The sequence below is a fragment of the Stegostoma tigrinum genome, chromosome 30 (genome assembly GCF_030684315.1).
Source record: "Stegostoma tigrinum isolate sSteTig4 chromosome 30, sSteTig4.hap1, whole genome shotgun sequence".
Taxonomy (NCBI): domain Eukaryota; kingdom Metazoa; phylum Chordata; class Chondrichthyes; order Orectolobiformes; family Stegostomatidae; genus Stegostoma; species Stegostoma tigrinum.
Genome location: NC_081383.1, coordinates 26,448,659 through 26,473,512, shown reverse-complemented (window position 1 = coordinate 26,473,512; position 24,854 = coordinate 26,448,659). Strand labels below are relative to the sequence as shown.

The window sequence follows — 24,854 nt, the reverse complement described above, 5'->3', positions numbered from 1 at the left end:
CTGGTGAGGTGAATGTTCAGTGCCCTTGGCCGAACGATCAGTCAGATCTCTCTTTCTACTTTGTGGCTCCACGTGGATAAAACTTCAGAAATATCACTTCTAGAGTCATGGAAATCCACAGCACAGAGAAAGGCCCTTAGCATCCATGCCTGTTAAAAATAATGACCTAACTATTCTACTCCCATTTTCCAGCTCTTGCTCCCGAGACCTGTATGCCTTGGCTTTGCAAGTGTACATCTAATTATTTTTATATGAGGGTTTTTAAAACAGAGGTGAAAAATACATCAGGTCACAAGAAAAATCAGGATAGGGGAACGGCCTCCAAATTCAATCCAGTCTATCACTTTACATTAAAGCAGGGCTTCGAACGCAAAGAGGATGAAGAGCTGCCTCAGTTGGATACAACCTTGGTCAGAACCTGTGTGAAGAATTGCCTAGGATCCTACTGAGCAGGGAGGGTCTAGCAGATCTGTTGATAAATTGGTGGTAAACTCCACCCCAACCCAATCAGTTTTTGGGTGATGTCATGAATTGGCCCTCTTGGGCCCAAATAGAAGTTGAGCTCCCCAGTGACAGACATCTTGCCTTTTACGAGCTGCTGGCCAATCATAGGCCAACAACTCCTCATGCCATCTGGGAGCAGTAGCAGCAATGTATCTACCAGAGGCTCAGGGTCAGCAAGAACAGAGATGAGTGATGGTAGATTACAGGTCTTGGGATTGTTGCAGGGAAAAGGACGAGGAAATGGGTGTCAGAGTCAAGGGCAGGGGAGTGTCTTTGAATTTCCCACCTCTCCCACTTCCTGATGTCAGGCTGTTCACTGGAACATGGAGTGAACGAGAGAATGGCGAAGAGAAGGTGGGTTTATCTATGTAACCAGGGATAATCCTGAATTCGGAGCAGGTTTGGCAGAGGAGAATGAATATGACTCTGGCCGTGTCGGAAGTGGTGATGAATGCTCTACCAGTTGTCTACTACATTGCCTGCCAAGTATGCCTTGGCCTTAGGGGAACTGGAACGAGAACTGAGCAGAAAATTTGAAAGCACAGTTTAATGTGACTAGTGGGGCGAGTATTGTTTTTTTTCTCTGCATGTGGACATAGAAATTGGGCTAGGAAGGGATGTGGGATGTAAAATGAAGGAAACGATCAGAGATAGTTATCTGCAATAATGAGAGTAGGCAAGCCACATGAAATAGTATGGCTAAAAATATGGCTGTGAATGTGTAGAGAGGAGTTCATATAAAGCATGAGAATAAGAGGACAATAAACTCGAGAGAGAGCATATTAGCATTGAGGTAGAGGTTAAGGATAAGAATAAAGGGGCCTGTTCTGTCTGTGTTTGCTCTTTCAAAGAGCAATTATATTCAGCACCTCTAAGTTTTGTCTGTAGATTTGTAAGTTGCACATCTTGAAGTACAATCCATAGTAACGTGATTTTGGAATCAGTTTCACTACATTTTCAGCAGCATATTCCAACTCCTGATAGCTCTGTGATTGAAAATATTTCTGCTCGACTCTCTTTTGGATCATTAATCAGTTATTTTAAATCTTGGTTCCACTCACCAGAGGGAATCTTCTCCCTCCTTACACTGTCAAAACTTCCAGTAGGTATGATCTTACCCTTTTCTATTCCAAGGAAAACAATCTTAATTTTTCTAATCTCACCTAATAACTGAAGTCACTGTTCCTGACACCATCCCCAGTTTAATGTTTTTGAGAAGATTTGTTGCTCAGGTATTGTACATCCTCAGCATTGTAGATGCCCAGGGTGGCTAATGGGGTTAGTCAAGTCATGTGTTGAGATGGGAGTTGTGCTAGATGAGTTGGGTGCCGTGTTTGGTGTGGTCGATATATCAATACTGCAGAAATAATCTAATTATGACCAATTGTCCATGTTTTGTTTTTCTTTTGCTTCTGTTACTCACAGCTCATGTCAGCAAGGAAGTTTTTGATGTGCTGGTTGCAATTGTGGATCGTCTGCAAAATAGTGAAGAGGTGAAGAAAGACGCATTAGGCCGAAGTCATTATCTAGCTTCGTATGTTCACTACATGTTCAATATGCCAGGTACTGGGTACAGTTATCTGCAAGCTATCATGTGTTCTTTTGAAGGAAATGTTTGCTGAATAGGTGTTTTCCCTTTTGGGAGAAACTAGAACTAAGGAACACAGTTTTACAGATGTGTATCTCTTATTTCAGACTGAGGATAAAGAGAAATGTTTTCTTCTAGAGGTGTCAGTCTGTGTAACTCTTGTCCAGGGAGCACTGGAGACTAAGTCATTGAATATTTAAGAGCGAGATTCTTCATGAACAAGGAAGGCACAGGTTGTTGGTGGCAGGCAAGAGAGTGGAGTTGAGTCCATAACTGGATAATCATCATTGTTTTGAATGGTTAAGCAAGCTCAAGGAATCCAATTGCCTACTACTGCTTCTATTTTGCATTTACATTTGTAGGGTTTGTGTCCTCTCCCTCACTTTTCATCAATAAAATATTCTTTAGGTAGTCCTTTTGATCCATAACCTGGATTTGTACAGGGAAATTTGGAACAGGAAAATGTAAGAAATAAGAGAAGTAGGCCATTCAACTCCTCAAGCCAGCCCTACCATTCAACACAATCCTGGCTGCTCTGACCCCAGGTCAAGTCGCCCTTCTTATCAGCTCATCATAATACTCAACTCCCAATGTTTCAAAAATCCATGTACATCCACCTACTTTTAATGACCTAATCTGTACAACTCTCCGAGATAGAAAGTTCCAGACATTCACTATCCTCTGGGAGAAGAATCATAGAATTTTTACAGTGTGGAAGCAGGCCCTTCAAGCCCACACAGCCGTCCAAATAGCATCTCATCCAAACCCATACCAACAACCCTGCCCCTGTAACCCTGCATTTCCTATGGCTAATCCACCTACATTGTACATTCCTGGTCACTATTTGCGATTTAACACGGCTAGTCCAACTAACCTGCACATCTTTGGACTGTGGAATGAAACCAGAGCACCCGCTGGAAGCCCCCACAGATATGGGGAAAATGTTCCTTCACATCTCAATTTTAAGTGACAGTCTCCTTATTCTGCAACTATCTCCCTTGTTTTGAGATCCCCCAACTAGGGGAAACATCTTCTCAACATATTCCCTGCCAATCCTGCTCAGAATCTTGTATGTCACTCGAAGATCACCAATCATTGTTCTAAACTCTGACTACTAAGGGCCTAATCTATTCAGCCATTTTTAAAAAATCAACATGTCCATCCCACAGAACAGTGTCATGAATCTCTTGATCAGCCTTCAATGCCAATACATCCTTTTCTCAATGGGGTACCAAAACTGTACGCAGTGCAGCCTCTCCAACACTGTGTATATTTTAACCGGATTTCCCTATTTTAAGCCCCCAAGCTCCTAGAAATGAGGGCCAAATTTTCATTTGCTGCCTTAATTACTTGCTGCACCTGCATGCTAACTTTTGTTACCCAAATCCCTCTGTGTTGCTGTTTTTTTTTATCTCTCTCCATTTAAATCATAGTCTGCCATTTGAATCTTCCTATGAAAGTGCACGATCTGACTTTCCACACATTAAATTCCATTTGCCTTTTTTTGCTTATTCATTCAGCCCATCTTTACCCCTTGCAGATTCTTAAGTCCTCATTACAACACGTTCTCCCACCTATTTTTATATTGTCAGTAATTTGGGATGCATTTCACTCCGCTGCTGCCTCCAAATCATTAATAAAGATGGTAAATAATTGAGGCCTTAGCACTGATCCTTGTGGCATTCCACTAGTTACCTCTTTCCAAACTGAAAATGGCCCATTAATTCCGACTCTCTGACAAAAGAGTGTTAACTAATTCTTAATCCACGCCAATATATTACCCTCAATACATTGAGCTCCTATCTTGGTAATAACCTTTTATGTGGCAATTTATCACTTAGGCTGTTCAGCCCCTTTTGCTGTTCAATTATATCATGGTTGGTGTTAGCTCCAGTTAAACTGCCTTGGTTCTGCATCAATAATATCCCCACTAACAAAAATCTATCACATCAGTTTTGACATTATTTTAACTGGGCTAACCTCAGTGACATTTAGAGGAGGTTTGGGAAGGGCTGCAGTTGACAATTCCAGGATTTCTTTCCTCTTTGGGGAAGAAAGTTTTCCTTGACTTGATAGCATGGTGATTCCTTTAAATGATCCCAGGCTGGCAAAGTGGTGCTGCCCATAAATGGCATAGAATAATGGTTTATAAGTCACTCAGAGATTGCAAGAACTACAGATGCTGGAGTCAGAGACAACACAGTGTGGAGCTGGAGGAACACAGCAGGTCAGGCAACATCAGAGGAACAGGAATGTCAACGTTTCAAGTCGGGACCCTTCTTCACTTCAGAGTTCTGAAGTTGACAACAAAATATTGATTTACTTTTGGTTACTTAATTACATCGAGGAATCAGATATGAAGTTTAAATATTAGAGAAGTGTCAATCTTGCAGGAAATGATGAGGCGATCACTTTGAAATTCATGTCAGTTATTTCCTTTTTGCCGAAAGGACCACCATGTCAATCTACTCCGTCTTCCTTCCATTCATTTTTAGCTCTCCATGAGATCACAGCCTCAGAGTCGGAGAAATATGCCACACTCAAGCCAGAGGCAACAGCTGCGTTACGGAGGATACGACTGCGCAGCACCAGTGACCCTGCAATCCAATCATCTAAACCCATGCTGCCAGAAGACAGAGGAGGCAGTCAGAAACACTCAAAGGTTAGGCCAATGCTTGTACATTTAGCAGATTGATTTGAAAAGCTTCAAATAAGTCATGAATGCAGCTTTTATTTTGAAATAACACATTTATTCCTTGATGACATTTAGATGGATTAAGTCCTTTGAGTAGCCTCAGACACTTTGGAAACATAACACAATACACACCAGGGCATAGTTGCAGATGATGTTGTAATCCCTGAATTTCCTTGGTTGCCCTGAAATGGCCAGTGATTTGGAAAATATGAGGTTAGGCATTTTGGCAGGAAGTATAGATGAATATTATTTTAAAAGGTGAAAGACTGCAGAAAGCTATGGAACAGAGGGGTTTGGGAGTCCTCATCCATGCATCACAAAAAAAACTAGCATCTGAACAGAGACTTGGGATAGAGGTGACATTTTCAAAATGGTAAACAGTAACGAGTGGAGTGCCACAGGGATTGATGCTGGGGCCACAATTAATGACTTGGGTGAAGAAAGTGAATTGTACTCTCACCAAGTTTGCGGATGGCACAAAAATAGGTGGAAAGGCACGTGGTGAGAATGACACAAAGTCTTCAAATGAATACGGACAGATTTACCAATTGGCAGATGTAGTAAAGTTCGGGAAAATGTAAGGTCATGCACTTTGTAGAGGAGCTGGATATTATTGAAATGGAGAAAGACAACTGAAAGGTACAGAACACAGGGATTTGGGAATCCTTGTCCATGAATCACAAAATGCCAGTATCCAAGTTCTGTGGGTAACAGGGAAGGCTGCAACAATACCCAGAAAGATTGTTGGCCTTTATTTCAAAGGAAGTAGAGCATAAAAGTAGGGTGGTTTTACTAAAACTTACAAGGCACAAAGTGAGCCCACCACTGGAATATTGTGAACAGTTTTGGGCCCCTTATTTGAGGAAAGATAAACTGGTATTGGAGGCAGTCCAGAGAGGCTCATGAGGCTGATCCAGGTAGGGAGGGGCTATCTTATGAGGAAAGGTAGAATTGTTTGGGCTTGTACTGTTGGAAATGGAAGAATGAGAGGTGATCTTATTGAAACATACAAAACACTAAGTAGTGGACTTGACAGGGTAGATGTGGAAAGGTTGTGGGAGAGTCTGGGACCAGAGTTTGTAATTTCAGAATAATTAAACATTCAAGAGGAGGAGGATAAGGAGGATGTATTCAGGGTTGAGATAGATTTTCAGGCCTGTAAGGATTTCAAGGGTTAATGGGAAAAGAGAGGAAATCAAATCAGCCATGATTATATTTAATGGTAGAGCAGACTCGATGGGCTGAATGGCTTACTTCTGCTCCTATGTCTTATCGCCTCATAGTAAACCTCTGCCAATGTAAGCCAGCTGTGCATGGGGCTCTATGGTATTTGATTCTCAGTGCCCCAACTTCTGTAGCTTTTCTTAAAATTGTAGCCAAAATGTGGGAACGTCTTTGCCAGGGTTTTAATTGGTAGCACGTTGACAAAACCTAGGCTTTAGCAGAAAGGAAGCCTCTGATCTGACACAAAGCTGCATTGTTAAAGGTGCAAAATGGTCGCCTTGACCCAATCCATGAGAATGAAGGAATTTGAACCCAGTAAGAGAGATAGTTAAATGGTTTCTAATAACACCAAATGTCTATGGGGCAGCATTGGTGGAACAAATGGGAACTTAATTGAACAGACAGTTGGAGAGACAGAAACACAGATTCTAAGCAAAGTCTGCAGCCTGGAGGATATAACTCATGGCTCTGTGTTGTGGCCTTAATTCTCACAATTTAGTAATAACTTGGATGACTCCATAGAAAGCCCCAATTTCAAGTTTCTCAATGCCACTCCTAACCAGTGTTTGGAGTTTGGTTATGCAAACTGCAGAAAATAGTGTGTTGTGTATTACTTTTAAATCTGAAATTGATATATTTTTGTTAACTAAAGGTGTTAAAGGATGTAGGGCAATGGCAGCTACTTCCAGCTCTAGCTGGAACACTTGGAGAAATGTAGAGTCGAGTGTGTGCATCTCCTACTATTCTTTGTCTGAGCCTGTGTTCCTCTATCATTCTCAACACTGTGGTCCTTAAGCTCCCCCTCACACACACCAATTCTCACTTCCCCAAAAAATGAATTATTTCTGTGTTTCATTATTTCCAATATTTATTTTTTCTGCAGTTATTCCATGAAGAGTTGGCCTATTGCATTGTGTTAACCAATGGACAAGTGAGAGATCAAGTTTACAGGCATCTGTGGTTTTTCTTTGAACTGTTGGTGAGTTGGTACAATTGAGACCTCCTTGATAGAGTCTGTCAAACCAAGAAGAGAATTTCACTTTTGTATCTTGCTTACCTAATGTGTTTTACTTGAGAAGATTAATTTGAAATTATTTGTACTTGAGTGTGAGAAGCAATTTTTTTCAAAGCATGGAATTATAAAATCATACAACCATATATTGTAAAAGGTAGCTATTTACTGCATGATGCTTATGCCAGCTCTTTGAGTTACTCAATAAGCTCCACTCCCTCTCTCATTCCCTTTTTTCCAGCATTTTGCTTTTTCTTTGTTAAGTATACTCCATTTGAAAATCACTGTGGAGTCACACTTTCAGGCAGTGGAATCTGGATCAGTACATCCCACTGAGTTTGAGAAAAATTCTCCCTGCCTTCCCCCTGAACCAGTTATGTTCTTCATATCTGATAGTGAGAAAGCTTCTTCTTCTAACCCTTCACAATTTTAAACATCTTTATTCTCTTAACTCCATTTGTTTTTTTAGGAGCTTAATAGCCATTGGGCTATTCCATGGAATCCAAAAACTTTGTGTGTGGCAATGAAGATATCTTTTGGATTTCAGTGACATATACTACTCAATAGTGATGCTGTTTCTTAAGCACCTGGGGCACCTCACATGGATTGAGCCAGCTATCAGCAGTAATTTAGGTTTTATGGCTTCATTTCCATGGATGAGGATATTGGGAGAAGATATCCCTGTTGATGTTTTGTTGGTATGATTTTTCTTGGTATTCATAGCACTAACCAAGTCATTTCTTTTGCCTTGGCACCAACTTTTGCATCTGAGGAAGTAAATCCTTGTTCCTGTCGGCAATTTAAAGGCCTGAAGCTTAGATGTGGACCTTGAAGGCTACAGAGTTCAATGTCGAGAAGTGTATAACAAACTGGAATATTTTCTTAATGGGGAGAGGCTAGGAAGTAGAAACCCAAGATTTAGATACACAAGTCCATGGATCACTAAGAATTTGGACACAGGTATATCAAAAAATCAAAAGCTAAGTTTTTTTTAGCTTTTAATTCCAAGAGGCTGGGGTACAAAATTAGGGCTGTGATACTTGAGTTGAATTGAACCTTGATGAGACCATGTCTGCATTTCGAAACCCAGAAATACAGAACTCCCACTAAATGTATGACTTCTTTAGGATTTTAAAAATCTACAAGCTGTCCAGTTACTTGGAAAAGACAGTGGTAGAAAGATTAGATTCCCTACAGTGTGGAAACAGGCCTTTCAGCCCAACAAGTCCACACCACCCCTTGGAGTATCCCACCCAGATCCATCCCCCTATAACCCACACACTCCTGAACACTATGGGTAATTTAGCATGGCTGATCCAACTAGCCTGCACATCTTTGGACTGTGGGAGGAAACCCACACAGACATGGGGAGAATGTGTGAACTCCACACAGACAGTCACCCGAGGCTGGAATCGAACCCAAGTCCCTGGTGCTGTGAGGCTGCAGTGCTAACCACTGAGCCACGGTGCTGCCCTGGAAATTGCTGTGCAGGAACCCCATTGATCGAAGGAGATAAAGGAATGGTATCAGGACTTTGATACTGGCAGTGAGGAAGGAAGAATTGATTGTAGGGCGGGAGGGATATTGTTGAAGGAGGGTTCCTGTAGTTGCCAGACTTTCCAATTCCTGGGAAAGTCTGCCTTTCAGTCATTGGATTCAAATGGCTCCCAAAATCTGAGGAACAGGGCCTCATTTAAATCTCATAGCTATGGACCTGCCTGTACATTATGAGTCACTCTGAAACCTGCCAGTGTTAAGGCAGAAACAGGAGTATTCATTGTTGGTTGACCCTGTATTAATAATTAATAATAATTCCTCTCACCCATCCCTTCCTTCCAACCCAAGCCGCACCTCCATCTCCTACCTACTAACCTCATCCCACCTCCTTGACCTGTCTGTCTTCCCTGGACTGACCTATCCCCTCCCTACCTCCCCACCTATACTCTCCTCTCCACCTATCTTCTTTTCTCCCCATCTTCGGTCCGCCTCCCCCTCTCCCTATTTATTCCAGAACCCTCACCCCAGCCCCCTCTCTGAAGAAGGGTCTCGGCCCGAAACGTCAGCTTTTGTGCTCCTGAGATGCTGCTGGGCCTGCTGTGTTCATCCAGCCTCACATTTCATTATCCTGGATTCTCCAGCATCTGCAGTTCCCATTATCACTGATACAATTTCTCCCAAAGCACTGGGGTGCCTGAGTTAATTAAAAGTGATGGAATTTTACTGTACTCTGACAGGAATCGCAAACTGTCCTGGGCAGATAACACACATAGATCACTGTCCAACACTCTGGAGTTAGGATTTTGTGGCCTTGAAGAGGTCAAGACCCTGTGTAGAAAGGTCTGCAGCAGAAATTCAAACAGCATTCGCCAAATTCTGAATTCTTAAATCAAAACAGTGTTTTCATGGGAACCAGGCTCCCTCACATTATTGCTTGTAAGCTGCAGTGTATTAACAACTGGCAATAAACATGACGTCTGCAGTGAGAAGCAGTTGCACTTTCCCTCTTCATACAGATGTGTGACTAATGTTTACTTCTGAGAAATAACAGACCATCTCCATCAGCATCTGTCGGGTACGTAATCAGTTTTAGTTAAGAACCGCAGGATGTCAGGGTGCAGGTACAGCAAGTGATTGGGAAGGCAAATGGAATGTTGGTATTTATTGCAAGGAAAATAGGAGTATTAAAGTAGAATAGTCTTGCTCCAACAGTACAGGGTTTTGGTGAGGCAACAAGAGAGTGTTCTGTACAGTTTTGGTCTCCTTGTTTAATAATGACCCCCTTGCACTGGAAGAAGTTCAGAGAAGGTTCACTAAACTGATGCCTGAGTGAAGGGGAGCAGGTGGTAGAGCTAGCCTTAAATGGCAGAGCAGGCTTGATGGGCTTAATGCCCTATCTCTGCTCTTAGTTCTTACAATTTCATGCTTTGGGTGAAGTTCATTAACCAGACAGTGAGCACTCAAATGATTAAAGTACCTCTTCTTCCTAGTGTAAAGGTGCTGTTGTGTATTTTGAACGTTTTCTGGTTTTATTTCAGATTAACTGCACTGCCCATGAGAACTCAGTCTCCTTCCTTGTCTATTTCCTTTCAGGTTAAAAGTATGAGCCAGTATCTCTCCGACATGGACCGCTGGAAATGTCCTCCGAAACAACGGTTCTCCGAGAGTTACCGTGGCATTGTCTACACGATGGTCAACATTGGTACAGAGTATGTAAAAAATCAGGTAGGTGGGAGCTGATGGACTGAGCTCTGACTGAATGAGTTAACCTCTCTGAAATTCTGCACTTTATAATGGTACACATACTGGGCCAAGTCCAATTTAATCTGGTGATGAAATCTATTCCTGGCATTTGGTGACAGTGCACCCTTCATGATGCAGGGGGTCTCCAATTTATAAAGCCTTGTATTTACAAATGCGATCACCGCAAGAATGTAATTTAGAGTCAACACATGAACAAGTTTCCTGTACTTTCCTGTGCTTACAAAAAGACTTGATTACATTATCCTGTGTTGTGTTCTGACTTAATCAACTTGTGTATAAATCAACCCAGCGACACTGAAGGAACAGTAATATATTTCCAAATCAGGATGTGAGTGGCTTGGAGGGGAACTTACAATTTGTGTTCCCATGTATTTTCTGTATTTGTCCTTCTAAGTGGAAGTGGTTATGGGTTTGGAAGATGCAGTCTAAGGATTTTGGTGAATTTCTGCAGTGCATCTTTTGATAGCACACACTGCTGCTACTGAGCAACAGGAGTGGATGCTAACGAATGTGTTTCCAATCAAATGGGCTGCTTTGTCCGAGATGCTGTCCAGCTTCTTGAGTTTTGTTGGAGCCCCAGCCAGGTGAGTAGGGAGTATTCCATCACACTCCTGACTTGTGCCTTGTAGATGATGAGAGTCAGGAGTTGAGTTTACTTGGTGCAGTGCTCCTAGTTTCTGACTTGATTTTGCAGTCACTGTGCTCATGAGGCAAATGCAGTTGAGTTCATTGGTAATCCCAATCAAGGACGTTGATATTGGGGGATTCTGTAATCGTAACACCATTGAATGTCAAGGGGTGGTGGTTAATTTGTCTCTTATTGGAGAACTTCATTATCTGTCATTTGTGGCTCAAATATTATCTGCCATTTGTCAGCCCAAGCCTGGACATTGTCGAGATCTTGTTGCATATGACCATGGACTACGTTTGTATCTGAGGAATTGTGAATAATGCTAAACATCTCATTAGCAAAAATCCTCAGTTCTGACCTTATGATGGAGGGAAAGTCATTGATGAAGCAGCTGAAGATGGTTGGGCCTAAGATGCTACCCTGAGGAACTCCAGCATCGATGTCAAGGAGCAGAGACGACTGACCTCTAACAACCACAACCATCTTCCTGTATACCAGATATGACGCCAACCAGTGGAGAGTGTGCTCCCCAATACTGATTGATTCCAGTTTTGCTAGGACTCCTTGATGCCACATTTGATCGAACGCAGCCTTGATATCAAGGGCTGTTACTCTCACCTCACCTAATGTAGTAATTGAGTGGCTTATGAGAGGGAGTTTCAAGAAGCAACCAACAAAAATGAAGGACTGTGATCTCTTGTGAAGTTTAAAGAGAATTGATGACCCACTGTGCTGTTATTATCTTAGGATAAATGCTGAGGAATCTGTGGAATCTGTCTGATTACATTAGCTAGTTGATGTGAGTTATGGAGCATTCAATCATAGTCTATTACCCATATTTACCACTTGTTAGCTTCGAATGTTAGTTGTACATGTAATGTAGATTGTTCTACTGTTCTAGCATTGTATGGTAAAGTTTATTCCTTGTTCAAAATGGTGGAATTTTGTGACTTTACTTAATAAGCCCACTGGTGTGGCTCATTGCTTACTGTAAAAGTCTCAGTTACTGTTCTCTTGCCAAATTTGTCAGGTTCAGGATTATAACAATCTCAGTGAGGAAGCAGTGACCTCCTGTACCTTTGACCCTGCATTTTACATGCTGCACTAGTTCACTTCATCCTATAGAGCTGAATTTCCTGATTGAGTTAAGAGAGCAATTTGATGTGCATAATTTAATTTAGTTACCCTCTCGATTCTTTGCTTCCCTGACTTTTTATTGGTTGGTTTGTGGGAACATTAAAACACTTTGAATGACACCATAGATGCAGAATAATGAACCTCCAGGAGTATCAAATTTTGCATTCTTATTAAAGCAAAAGTTGGGGGTGCTCTTATGCTGCAGTAATAGTCACCTTCCTTCTGGACCAGGAGGCCCAGGTTCAAATTCTACCTGCTCCAAAGGTGTGTAGCAACATTTCCAAATGATTGATTAGAAGAACAGGTTAAATTGAAAAAAATATATAACCGCTGGTGTGGTACCTCAGAGATGCTGGTAATAACAGGTGAGGAACAAAACCTGTTGTTTTTTTCACTTAGAATAGGAGTCATCACCTCCAGGATTCAGTCGACACTTTGCACAGCAATGAAGACCATCATAGCAGGTACTAAGGCGCCCTAACAAGGGAGTTAGTGAGGAAAATGAAAGGGTCGAATGTGGCAGAAACAGCTGTTCACTTTATCAGCCTCTCAAGACACTACAAACTGGATACTAATGTAAAATTGACATTTTGCAGATGTCTAATTGTGGTTCATTTTTGCTTCTCCTGTGACATTATAATTCCATTTGCATTGACCTATACCTCCCCTCTGTTTCTGCTGATACTCTAGATGGTACTGATGGCGGTTTGCGTTTTATGGATGTTATGTTTGTGACTTATTTATTTTGAGTTTGCATTCTGTGAGAACCCTAGTGTAAAGGAGGTATAGTGATTCCTATGAAATGGTGAATGTCACAGTCAGTTGTATGAAGAATCAGGATCATTGGGTTGGCGAGGGAAAGAGGTGTCTTATTCTGTAGGATTTTCCTTTCTTAGAAACTGTTACAGCATGTGGAGAAGAATATTTGAAGATGACTGCTGTGACTTTATATTTCTCTAGGATGCTGAAATCACAGAAATGACAAACCTGAGCCTTGGGTTCTTCCTGAATGACCTGCTATCCCTCATGGACAGAGGCTTTGTTCTTCGTCTGATTGGTCACCACCACAAAGAGGTAACAGTGTGGAGGCTAAATTAAGCCGTTCTTTAATCCAGCAGCTCATTATCAGAACTATCTCCAGAATCAACAGAACCATGCAGGAATGATGGGCTCAATTTGAGTTGGTCGAAGAATCATTAAAATTTAAGGAGAGTGAGACTACAAGCAAAATTGTCAGTGTGCAGTGAATCAAAATAAATCATTGATTCTTTTAATTTTGTTTTCAGTAAGGTGTATTAACCAGTATAAACAGTACCAGGGATTAAACAACCTCATACCCAACACACTACAATCATGTCACATGTCAATGTGTAGTCCTCAGGATGTGTCAGGCTTTGTGTATGTACATAGAATTCCTACAGTGTGGAAGCAGGCTATTCAGCCCATCAAGTCCACACTGATCTTGCAAAAAGCACCCACCCATCCCTGGATGCTATGGGCAATTTAGCATATGCATTTATGCATAGCAAAACATCCTCATAACATAACTGTACCAACAGAGAACTAAAGTAAAAGCAAAATATTACAGATGCTAGAGTTCTGAAATAAAAATAGAAAATGCTGGAGAAACTCAGCAGGTTTTGCAGCGTCAGTGGACCAAACCCTATGTTATTATTAAGAAGAAGCATTATGAATAATAGTCGTAATGGACTAAACAGTAACTGTTTCTCTCTCCACTGATACTGCAAAACCTGCTGAGCTTTCTCCAGTACTTTCTGTTTTTATTTTGCTCTCACGCAATAATTTTGCAACAGATTCTCCCATACAGTAACCTCGCAACATACACACATACAGGAAGCTAGCAATGGATACATTTACACAGTTCCTACAGCAAAACATTCTGTTAGCAATACACAAAGCTCAAACACCCACACAAACACATCTACATATACTATAATGTTTAGAAAAGCATGCAAACATACATACATACGTTGCTAACAAATACACTTGTTTGCACACACTAACTTGAGAGAACATGTATACATATATGTTCAGACAGCTAGCATTATATGCATAGATATGATAACACACACACTCACACAGATTGTACATTGTTACACACACATACACAGGCTGATATTTTTGTTCTGTCATGGCACCATGCACTTTGACAATACAAGTTGCTCCTCACTGTGTTTAAGTGCTATTGTTTCATGCAGATTGATCAGAAGAGAAGTAGTGAGTTTACTTCATAGCCTCCTGGCTTCTCAAGATAAAGACCCAAGGCTATGGAACCGTAAGCTGAAGGTGAAAGTGGCAGAATTGGGCAATTTAGCATAGCCAATCCACCTAACCCACATATTTTTGGGAAGAAACTGGAGCAATCGGAGGAAACTAACACAAACATTGGGTGAAAAGTCACCCGAGGCTGGAATTGAACCCAGGTCCCTAACACTGTGAGGCAGCAGTGCCAGCCACTGAGCCACCATGCTGCCCGTAAGTATGAGACCTGATCAAACAAGTAGTCAACACCTTGATGTAAGTAATCAGAATTCCCAGTGTTTAGGAGTAGTTTAGGTTTATTATAAACACTGATTCTGAGTGTTGGGTGAGTTGAAACGAGGATTAAACATACAAACTCAAGAATACAGCCTTCAGTTATGAGATTGGATTTAGAGGGAAATGTATCTAGGGTGGGGTGTTTTATGGTCAGAATACCTGACCACAATTTGCTACACCTAGGCGTGCTCAGAATTTTACGTTTCGTTTCTACATTGCCAAGTCAACATGCAGACCTTTATTCTTAGCTTCTAGAGAATGCTGCAGCCCAGCCTCATCTCCATGACAGACGCATCAACTTCCTGAGGGTTGTCTGCAGCCACGAGCACTTTGTGACCCTGAACCTACCGCTTGCATCGCACTCCAAGCTTCAGGATGACAACAGACTCTTAGAGGTAGAGGTTCCACAACGTGAAACCCTTATTGCAGCCCAAACTCAATACAATCTACACACTCCTGATCCCAGTATATCCTGTACACCTCGTGACCCCAGTATATACTGTGCCCCTCCTGACCCGTATACCCTGTGCCCCTCCTGACCCCAGTATAACCCAAGCCCCTCCTGACCCCAATAATAACCCATGCCCCTCTTGACTCCAATATAACCTGTGCCCCTTCCCAGACCTGAATATAATCCACACCACCTCGGACTCCAGTATAACCCCTACCCTCTCATACCCTAGTATAATCAGCTTTTGTTGTATTTTATTGGTCCTGTGAGTCTGCCCTGGATCACCAATGTTCTTGCAGCTGATTGAGCAGCTACTCCTGATCCTGATCCAGGCCCAGCCTCCCTCTTTCGCTCACTTTGTCACATTCAGTGTAACTCCCTGCCTGACAATTATACTCGGACCACACAATACTCTTCCTGTTAAAGTTGCAAAATGTACTTTCAACTGAAAGAGGAACAACTTCACTTTTCACAGGATACCACTGTTCACAACAGTCCAGCTGGAATGTTCAGTCTTTCCAGGAGATTCCGCCAGCAGCACTTCCTGGTGGGGCTGCTCCTAAAGGAGATAGCTGATGTACTGAAACCGGACTCAGGCAGGTGAGCAAAGCAATGTACTGAGACTGAGGCTTCATCCCAAAGTAATCAAGTGGATCAGTGTTCTACCTCACCCCTCTCTTCATCTGGCTCCATTTGCAGTTTAAATGGATGGAAGTGAAGAAAGTAATCAGATAAACCTAACAGTAATTTGAATGTAACGCAACCTGATTGTCACTGAGGTGATTTTAACCATAAGACCACATGATATCAGGGATAAAGTAACCTTCAGCTCCCAGTCTGGTCCATCATTGAATGAGATCAAGGCCGATCTGACCATCCTCAGCTTCACTTTCCTGCCTTTCCCCCTTTAGCCCTTGATTTCTTCACTGATTAAAAATCTGTCTATCTCAGCCATAAATACACTTAATGACCTAGCTTCAACAGTCCTCTCCAGTAAAGAATTCGACAGTTTCACTTCTCTCAAAGAGAAGAATACATCTCTGTTTTAAATGTTAAATTGTTCTGAGATGACACCCTCTGGTCCTAGGTTTTCCCACAGCCTTTCCATATCTACCCTGTTCACTCCATTAAAAGTCTTTTATCTTTCAATAAGGTCGCATCTCATTCTTCTAATTCCAACAATACAGGTCCAAATGATTCCACGTCTCCTCATAATGCCTCCATATGTGATATTAGTGTAGTAAAGCTTTTCTAGGCTGCCTCCAATAACAGTACGTCTTTCCTCAGATAGGTGGCCCAGAATTGTTCACAGTATTCCACCTGTGGTTTGATTGATGCCTTGCATAGCTTTAGCCAAACCACCCTAATTCTTTACTCCATTCCTCTTGAAATAAAGGCCAACATTCTATTTACCTTCCCTATTACCCATAGAACTTGGACTTTTCTTGTGATTCATGGAAGATGATTCTAAAATCCCACTGTTGTGCAGCTTTCTGCAGTCTTTCTCCATTTAACTAATATTCAACTCCTCTATTCTTCCTGAAAAAGTGCCTAACCTCACATTTTCCAACATTATGTTCCATCTTCTAAGTTTTTGACCACTAGCTTAACCTGTCTGTGTCCTTCCTACAGATTCTGTGTTACCCTTTTCATTTGCCTTCCCACCTATTTGTGTGTCATCCACAAACTCGGTGATAGAACATTCAGTTTCCTTACCAACGTTATTAATATGTATTGTAAATAACTATGACCCCAGCTGTGATCTGTGGCATACCACTAGTTACAGATTGCCATCCTGAAAACACCCCCTTATCCCAACTCTGTCTCCTATTAGTTAGTCAATCCTCAATCCATGCTAATATACTACCTCTAACACCATGGGCTCTTATCTTAATAAGTAGCTGAATGCATGTTATCTTTTCATACACTTTCTGAAAATCCATGTATCTTACATCTACTAGTTCCCCTTTATCTATTCTGCTAGTTACCTCCTCTGATCATTCTAAGTTGGTCAGACATGATTTCCCATTCATGAAGCCATCATGTCTGGACTTACACCATGTCCCGTTCTCCTCTCACTCCTGCGCTGCTAACCTACACTGGCTTCTGCTTAAGTCACACCTTAATTTTAAAATCCTCACTCTTGTTTTCAAATCTCCCACCTGGCCATGCAGCTCTCTATCTCCATAACTACCACCAGACTAATAATGCTCCAGGGTATCTGACCTACTCTAATACTGACCTCTTGAGCTCCAAGTTTTAACTGTTCCTTCAGTTCCTCTTCCTCTCTCTCTCTCTGATCCTTTTAAGGCATTCCTTAAAACCAACTTCTTTGACCAGGTTTTTAGTTGCAAACTGTGTATTTCTAATGTGGTTGGTGTCAAACTTTGTTGATAATCCCACCCGCAAAGGGCTATGGAATACTTTCATGCATTAATGGCCCGATATGAATCCAATTTGTGGTTAATGTTGCAGATCCAGTTCTAGCCAGTTCTCATCCAGCAACATGTATGCATAGCAAAACATCCTCATAACATAACTGCACCAACAGAGAACTAAAGTAAAAGCAAAATATTACAGATGCTAGAGTTCTGAAATAAAAATAGAAAATGCTGGAGAAACTCAGCAGGTTTTGCAGCGTCTGTGGACCAAACCCTATGTTATTATTAAGAAGAAGCATTATGAATAATAGTCGTAATGGACTAAACAGTAACTGTTTCTCTCTCCACTGATACTGCAAAACCTGCTGAGCTTTCTCCAGTACTTTCTGTTTGTATTTTGCTCTCACGCAATAATTTTGCAACAGATTCTGCCATACAGTGACCTCGCAACATACACACATACAGGAAGCTAGCGATGGATACATTTACACAGTTCCTACAGCAAAACATTCTGTTAGCAATACACAAAGCTCAAACACCAACACAAACACATCTACATATACTATAATGTTTAGAAAAGCATGCAAACATACATACATACGTTGCTAACAAATACACTTGTTTGCACACACTAACTTGAGAGAACATGTATACATATATGTTCAGACAGCTAGCATTATATGCATAGATATGATAACACACACACACTCACACAGATTGTACATTGTTACACACACATACACAGGCTGATATTTTTGTTCTGTCATGGCATCATGCACTTTGACAATACAAGTTGCTCCTCACTGTGTTTAAGTGCTATTGTTTCATGCAGATTGATCAGAAGAGAAGTAGTGAGTTTACTTCATAGCCTCCTGGCTTCTCATGATAAAGACCCAAGGCTATGGAACCGTAAGCTGAAGGTGAAAGTGGCAGAATTGTATCTGCCATTTCTGGTCATCATTCTGACTGCTCTCCCTCAACTGCAGAACCTGTCAGGTAAAAGAAATGCGGGAATTAGCAGGGGCTGTGGGGAAGGTACAAGGAGACTGATGGTTAATAACAGAAGTAAGACACATCCTGATTTACCAGAAATAGTGAATAATACAGCTCTGAATCTGGGTTAGCATTTCCTCCTTTAGGTTTCTTTGTCTTGCTGTCTCTGAATCCTGCGGCTAAGTGGAGAATTGCAAAGAGTTCTTCATGAGACTGAGCTGAGGGACAACATCAGATTCAGGCCAATGGGGAAGCTGTGAGCATGGCTGCCATCTTGGGTTGACAATGTTTGCAGTGGAAATGTACTGTAACGTTTAACAGTGAACGATTTGTATCATACAGGAACAAAGAATGGTTACAGCGTGGAGGGAGGCCATTCACTCTTTAATGTCTGCACTGGGTCTTCAAATGGATCAATCTCCAGCTTTCTCCCCACACTCTTGCAGACTGTTTCCATCTAAATGGCTATGCGGTTGCCCTTGTTTCCTCTTGTGGGAGAGTTTAGGACCACACGACATAATCTCAAAGTAAGGGGTTTCCCATTTAAAACCAAAATGAGGAGGAATTTCTTCTCTCCGAGGCAAGTGTATCTGTGGAATTCTTTACCACAGAACATGGATCATTAGTATATTCAAGGCTGAGGTAGGTAGGTTTTTAGTCAGTAAGGGGATCAAGCATTATAGGGAAAAGGCAGGAAAGAGGAATTGTAAGTAATCAGATCAAGCACAATCTCATTGAATAGTGGTGATGATTTGATGGGCTGAATGGCCTACTTCTTATGTCCTATTTCCAAAGTGCCTTGGTATCACACTCCTGACTGGACAGTGCCGTCCTGACAGTACTTCCAGAGCACTGGAGCCAGGATCAAAAGGATAGTGAATCCCCATACAGAACGATTAAAGGAGAATGAATCTCCATACAGAACGATTAAAGGAGAATGAATCGCCATACAGAAAGAGAGGGAATCTCTGTACAGAAAGTGTAAAGGACCAACTGGGCCAGCCAGGTCAATACATCACAGGCAGCTTCACTCATTCTGGGATACTCGGACATGACAGTGTTTTTACTAAAACGTGGTCCTTGCTCCCAGGTGTGGAAACAGAAAAGAATACCAAGCCTACTTTTTTTACTAACTAAAGCCTCCTATTAAAGAAACAGCCTAGGCTAATAATATAGATGCGGCTAATAGGAGAAAAGACCTGCACTTATATAGCACCATTCACAACCTAAGGTTATCACAAAGTGTTTTACAACCAATTAAGTTCTTCTGAAGTGTAGTACCTGTTATTGAATTCCACATGAGTACATGGAAGAGAAAGGAATAGAAGCTTTCACCAATTTGGTTAAGGAAGGAGTTTTTGTGGAGAATTAACATGAACATAGATCAGTTAATTTGAATAGGTAATTCTTGTGCTATACATTCTATTTATGGTAACTTGATCTAAATTTGTTCATGTTTGTGAATATGGCATTGGGATTTGTTGATTCATTATACAGGTAATTAATTTGACTTAAGCAGAAGTTGCTGGAAAAGCTCAGCAGTTCTGGCAGCATCGGTGAAGAAAAATCAGAGTTAACACTTTGGCTCCGGTGACCCTTCTCTGGAACTGACGGGAGCTAGGAAAATGTCCATTTCTATGCAGAAGATAGGGTGGGGGGAGGGGTTAAGGAGTAAACAATAGGTGGAGATAGAGCCCAAACAGAGAGAAGAACTGTTGGACAGGCAAAGGAGTTGAAAGTGATCTGGCAAGGAGAGTGAATAACTGTTAGTGGAGATTGTTAGCGGCTAAAAATAGGTAGTTTGTAATGGCAGACTTGTGTGATTAACAAGGCCTGGTGTGTGGGGTAGGCGGCTAGGACATGGGAGAATACAGCCCCTAAAATTAATGAATTCGACATTGAGCTCAGAGGGCTACAGGGTCCCCAAGCAGAAAGTGAGGGTGTTGTTCTTCCAGCTTGTGCTGAGCTTAGCCGCAACACTGCAGCAAGCCTGAGACAGAGATGTTGGCCAGGGAACACGGTGGTGTGTTAAAATGTTAAAGTTCAGATTTTAATAAATTTGACTTGTATGGTTGGCCAGATATTAACATCTAGGGCAGTTCAATCTATTTATCAGGTGAAACAGTAAACCAGCACTCCATGTGCCCTCTAATGGTGGATAGAAGAGATCACATGTTCTTCTTGATGTCCTGGCTGATATTTATCCCTTAACTCATGTCACAGAAGCAGGTTACCTGAACATTATCAGATTACTCCTTGTATGAAGTGTGCTATGTCTATATTGACTGTCATGTTTTTCTCCCTTAATAATGACTATACTTCAAAATGGACCGTATTCCCTTTTGCAGTGCTTTGGGGCATCCTGAGGGTTGTGTAAGTTGCGATATAAATGCAACTTTCTTTCAGTTCATAAAAGAAATGTAAATAATGTGATGACCAGGGTTTAATTATATTGGTATTTGCAACTTGGAAAAGTCCAAGTCTCAGTGCAGAGGGAATAACTTGCAAGATTTTCATTCATGCACTTGCTATCAATGTTCACACTGCAGTTTTAGGGTGAAGTGGGGATTCTGTGGTCTTTGTTGAACTATTCCAAATAAAACTCCATCCTGTAGAATTAACCATGATAGTTTGGAGTTGACTTCACTAAGTGTATAATGAATCTTCATGGTGCCTTTGCAGGAAGGTGAAAGTTAATGACCTCCATTTTCCCATGTTTAGTAATGCTCTCTAAACTTTGTCCTTTTCCTGTTGAACTTCTGTTTTTAGATTCAGATGGCCCGAAGAGTAAGTTGACAACACGCTATTCTAATCCCAGAAATGCCTCCAGCCTCATATTCACATCGCCAGTGCTGTTGACCCCATCCAGTGCTTCATCAAACAGATACTCAACTCCCATCGCAGGGGTAAGCTCTTTCCACTGCAGGTTATTTTGTTTCAGAGTTGCCTCGCTGTGCTAAATCCAGCAGCTCAGACTAGCTCTAGCTCTTTAATCAACCTAGAGGTCCTACAGAATCTAAGTTGTCATACAATTATTGCACAGAAAGAGACTCTTCAATTTACTGTGACTCTGCTGGCTCTTTAAAATTGTTGTCCATTTAAATTCCCTCCTCTGATGTTTTCTGCTAATTTCTTCATTTCATATATTACCTTTTCAAAGTTATTACTGATTCTGCTTCCATTGTCCTTATAGACATTGCGGATCATAACAACTTACTATTAAGTTCTCCTTATCTCACACAGCTTCTTTTGCTAATCATCAAAATCTGTATCCTGTGGTTACTGACCCTTACTCCAGTGGAAACAGTTTCTTTTTAACTATCTATTGAAATGCTTTTGAATCATTTTCAATGTCGCTGTTAAATCTCACGGCGTCTGCTCTGCGCTAAGAACAATCCTCAGATCCTGTTCCACATATTTTGCTGATGATATTGTTAATAATGCCATTGCCACATGCCATACCCACTAATAATAGATCACCAGAACAATGCAGTGGCCTTGATCTCCAGCTGGTTGTAACTCCCACGTGGGTGGAGCGGAGATTGGAATTCTCTCCATTGCAAGGATCTGACCCCGACCTCAGAACATGTTCAGGGCTGGGACAGATTTTGAAGCCCATTTGGCACTGCCTCAGATCTGTCCTTAGAGTATCTGGAGATCACCATCAGTTACGTGGTCTTCCAACCCTTTTTACCTCAAACCGTCAGTCTCATTCTGCTTGTCAGGATTGCCTGGATGTTACTTATGGTGAGGCAAAAAGACTGAAGAGTATTCTGACATTCGTGTCATTTTCCATTTAATTATGTTGTGCTTGACTATTCTAGGACAGAGATGGAATGAATAGGAAATCAGCATGTTGAAATGAATATCGCTGGGTCAGTTGTATTTTGGGATAAGTGTACTGTGGGACAGAAGACAAAGATCATCAGGTTCCCTGATGGTATTGTGGACCAATCTGGGTGTATTGTAGGATGTTACCTATGTTGTTGGGTGCTGGGGTACACAGTGTGTAGAGAGCCAAACGAGAGAGATTTGACTTGTGTGTCTGTGTGTGTGTGTCTGTCTGTGAGAGTTGTGTGTGTGTGTGTGTGTCAGTCTCTGCATCTGTGTGTGTGTGTGTGTGTGTGTGTGTGAGTCGTGTGTGTGTCAGTCTCTGCATCTGTGTGTGTGTGTGTGTGTGTGTGTGTGTGTGAGTCGTGTGTGTGTGTGTCAGTCTCTGCATCTGTGTGTGTGTGTGTGTGTGTGTGTGTGTGTCAGTCTCTGCATCTGTGTGTGTGTGTGTGTGTGTGAGAGAGAATGTCTGTGTGTCTGTATGTATGTGAGAGTCTCTGTATCTGTGTGAGTCTCTGTGTCTGTGAGAGAGAGTCAGTGTGTATGAGAGAGAGAGACACTCTGTGTGAGTGAGTGTGTGTGTTTGCATGAGAAAGGGTCTATATGTGTGTATGTGTTTGTGCTTTAGATGGTAACAGGCTTGGGTTCACCTGTGTTCTACATTCCCTTGTCTTGCCAAAACTTAAACTAGGTTCTATCAAGACAAATAACGATGTAAGGTTCTTATGAAGATTTGTTGCTCAGGTTGTGGGTGAGGTTGTTGATTTCCTTGCTGAGCTGTCTGGTTGCAGTTCAGACATTTCATCACCATGCATGACGTTGGCCCTGCACGTCATGGGTACAACGTAGTGTACAAAATACCATGCAAGGACTGCCAAAAACATTACATCAGCTGGGCAGGAAGAAAACTAGCCATCAGGATACACGAACACCAGCTAGCAGCAAAACGACAGGATGAACTTTCCCTCATCACAGTACACTTGGACAATGAAGGCTGTCAGTTTAACTGGGATGGCATGACCATCCTAGCATAAGCCAACCATAGACATGCACGGGAATTCCTAGAGGCCTGATTCTCTGTCGATAATACAATCAATAAACAGGTGAAATTAGACCGCATATACAAACACAGAACCAAAATGACAGAAAACACCCCAACAGACCAGATCATATAAATACTGACTGGAGTAGAACTCGGGCGCTTCACTGGAGGCTGCAATGATGATGTTACCTAGCACAGTGACAACACATTTGCACTACAGCCAAGCGCTCGGCGAGCAAGTCAACAACTTCACAAATAATGATTTGGATAAGTGGCTATGAACAGCAGCTCTGCTGGAAGCAGCAGGGGAACCAGTGCCTACAGGAGGAAGCTGCTTAGATAGAGTGGTTGGATCTCCACACAGCCCTTTCCTAATCTCCCAATTCAAAGGAGGTGGTTTCTGAACCAATGGAACCGCCCTCAGTTCATGAGGAGATTTGCTGTTTGAGAGGGGCAGCAAGAAGGCAGTAGAACTTTGAAATTGTCCAGCTCCTGTTGCCATCTGAACATCTAGCATTAATGCCTCCACCTTTTTACACTCTTTCTGCCCTGTCAGTTTGCTGCAGTGCCATCAACCACAGCCTATCACATGGTTGATGCAATGTACCATTCTCTGTCTTGCAGTTTTCAAGTCCAAGTGCCACCAAAACAGCAGAAGTGACCCAGACACTCTTGTTCTGCTTCCTGTGGGTCCTGAAGAACGCTGATGAAACAACTATTAAAGGATGGATGCAGAGCCTTCCAACCCCACAGTTGCTCAGTTTTCTGGAGCTCCTTGACCTCTGTGTGTCCAACTTTGAGTACGAGGTTAGAGGACCATATCATCACATGTTAATAAAAGGTCATTTAGCACATCAGTAAATCCAGTGGATTTCCAAATCAATCTTTAAGTGATCCTTCTGGGGAAAGGCCTGTTTTTGATGAGGGTGCACTGCAATTCCTAGAGGAATGGTAGAGATCTGGATTACTAGCTCTTTGATAGAGTCACAAGCTGTGGATAAATGGGAGCTTGTAGTCAGACTATACTTGCATTTCTAGAATACATTTGATAAGATGCCACATCAGTGATTCTTTTGAAACTAAAAGCTTGTGGTGCAGGGGGTACCATAACAGCATGGATGGAAGACTGACCAGCTGACAGAAAACAGAGATAAATGTGTCTTTGTCTAATTGGTAGGATGTGGTGAGTCTAGTTCTGCAATTTTAGGCTCTCAGACTTTTTCAATGTCCATCAATGATTTGGATAAGGGGAGTGAAGGCATAGGAGTTACATTTGCAGACAGCACCAAGGTAGGAATGTCTATTGTGAAAAACTCTCAAGGAACTTGCAGATGACTAGAGATAGGTTGAGTAAGCGGGAAAAAATCTGGCATGCGGATTATAAAGTGGGAAAATATGAAGCTGTTTAATTTAGTAGGAAAAATATAAAGGAAAACAGAAAATGATTGCAGAATTCCAAGGTGCAGAGGGATTGCAACAAATTTATATTCAAGTGTAGTGCATAGTCAGAAAGACTAATAGGATGCTATCCTTTGTGACAAGAAG

At 41.8% G+C, this 24,854-nt stretch overlaps 1 protein-coding gene across 3 annotated transcripts in view; it reads left to right on the top strand.

Annotated features, from left to right (window-relative positions):
- LOC125465656 (dedicator of cytokinesis protein 7-like) overlaps positions 1-24,854 on the top strand; it is a 198,306-nt gene that overhangs the window by 121,098 nt on the left and 52,354 nt on the right. For all 3 annotated transcript variants that reach the window (XM_059638417.1, XM_059638418.1, XM_059638416.1), the window contains exons 21-30: positions 1,930-2,067; positions 4,588-4,754; positions 6,895-6,990; positions 10,114-10,245; positions 13,013-13,126; positions 14,860-15,006; positions 15,538-15,662; positions 18,276-18,439; positions 21,206-21,342; positions 23,934-24,116. In XM_059638417.1, the coding sequence (XP_059494400.1) occupies positions 1,930-2,067; positions 4,588-4,754; positions 6,895-6,990; positions 10,114-10,245; positions 13,013-13,126; positions 14,860-15,006; positions 15,538-15,662; positions 18,276-18,439; positions 21,206-21,342; positions 23,934-24,116 (1,403 nt within the window). The remainder of the gene's footprint in view (positions 1-1,929; positions 2,068-4,587; positions 4,755-6,894; positions 6,991-10,113; positions 10,246-13,012; positions 13,127-14,859; positions 15,007-15,537; positions 15,663-18,275; positions 18,440-21,205; positions 21,343-23,933; positions 24,117-24,854) is intronic.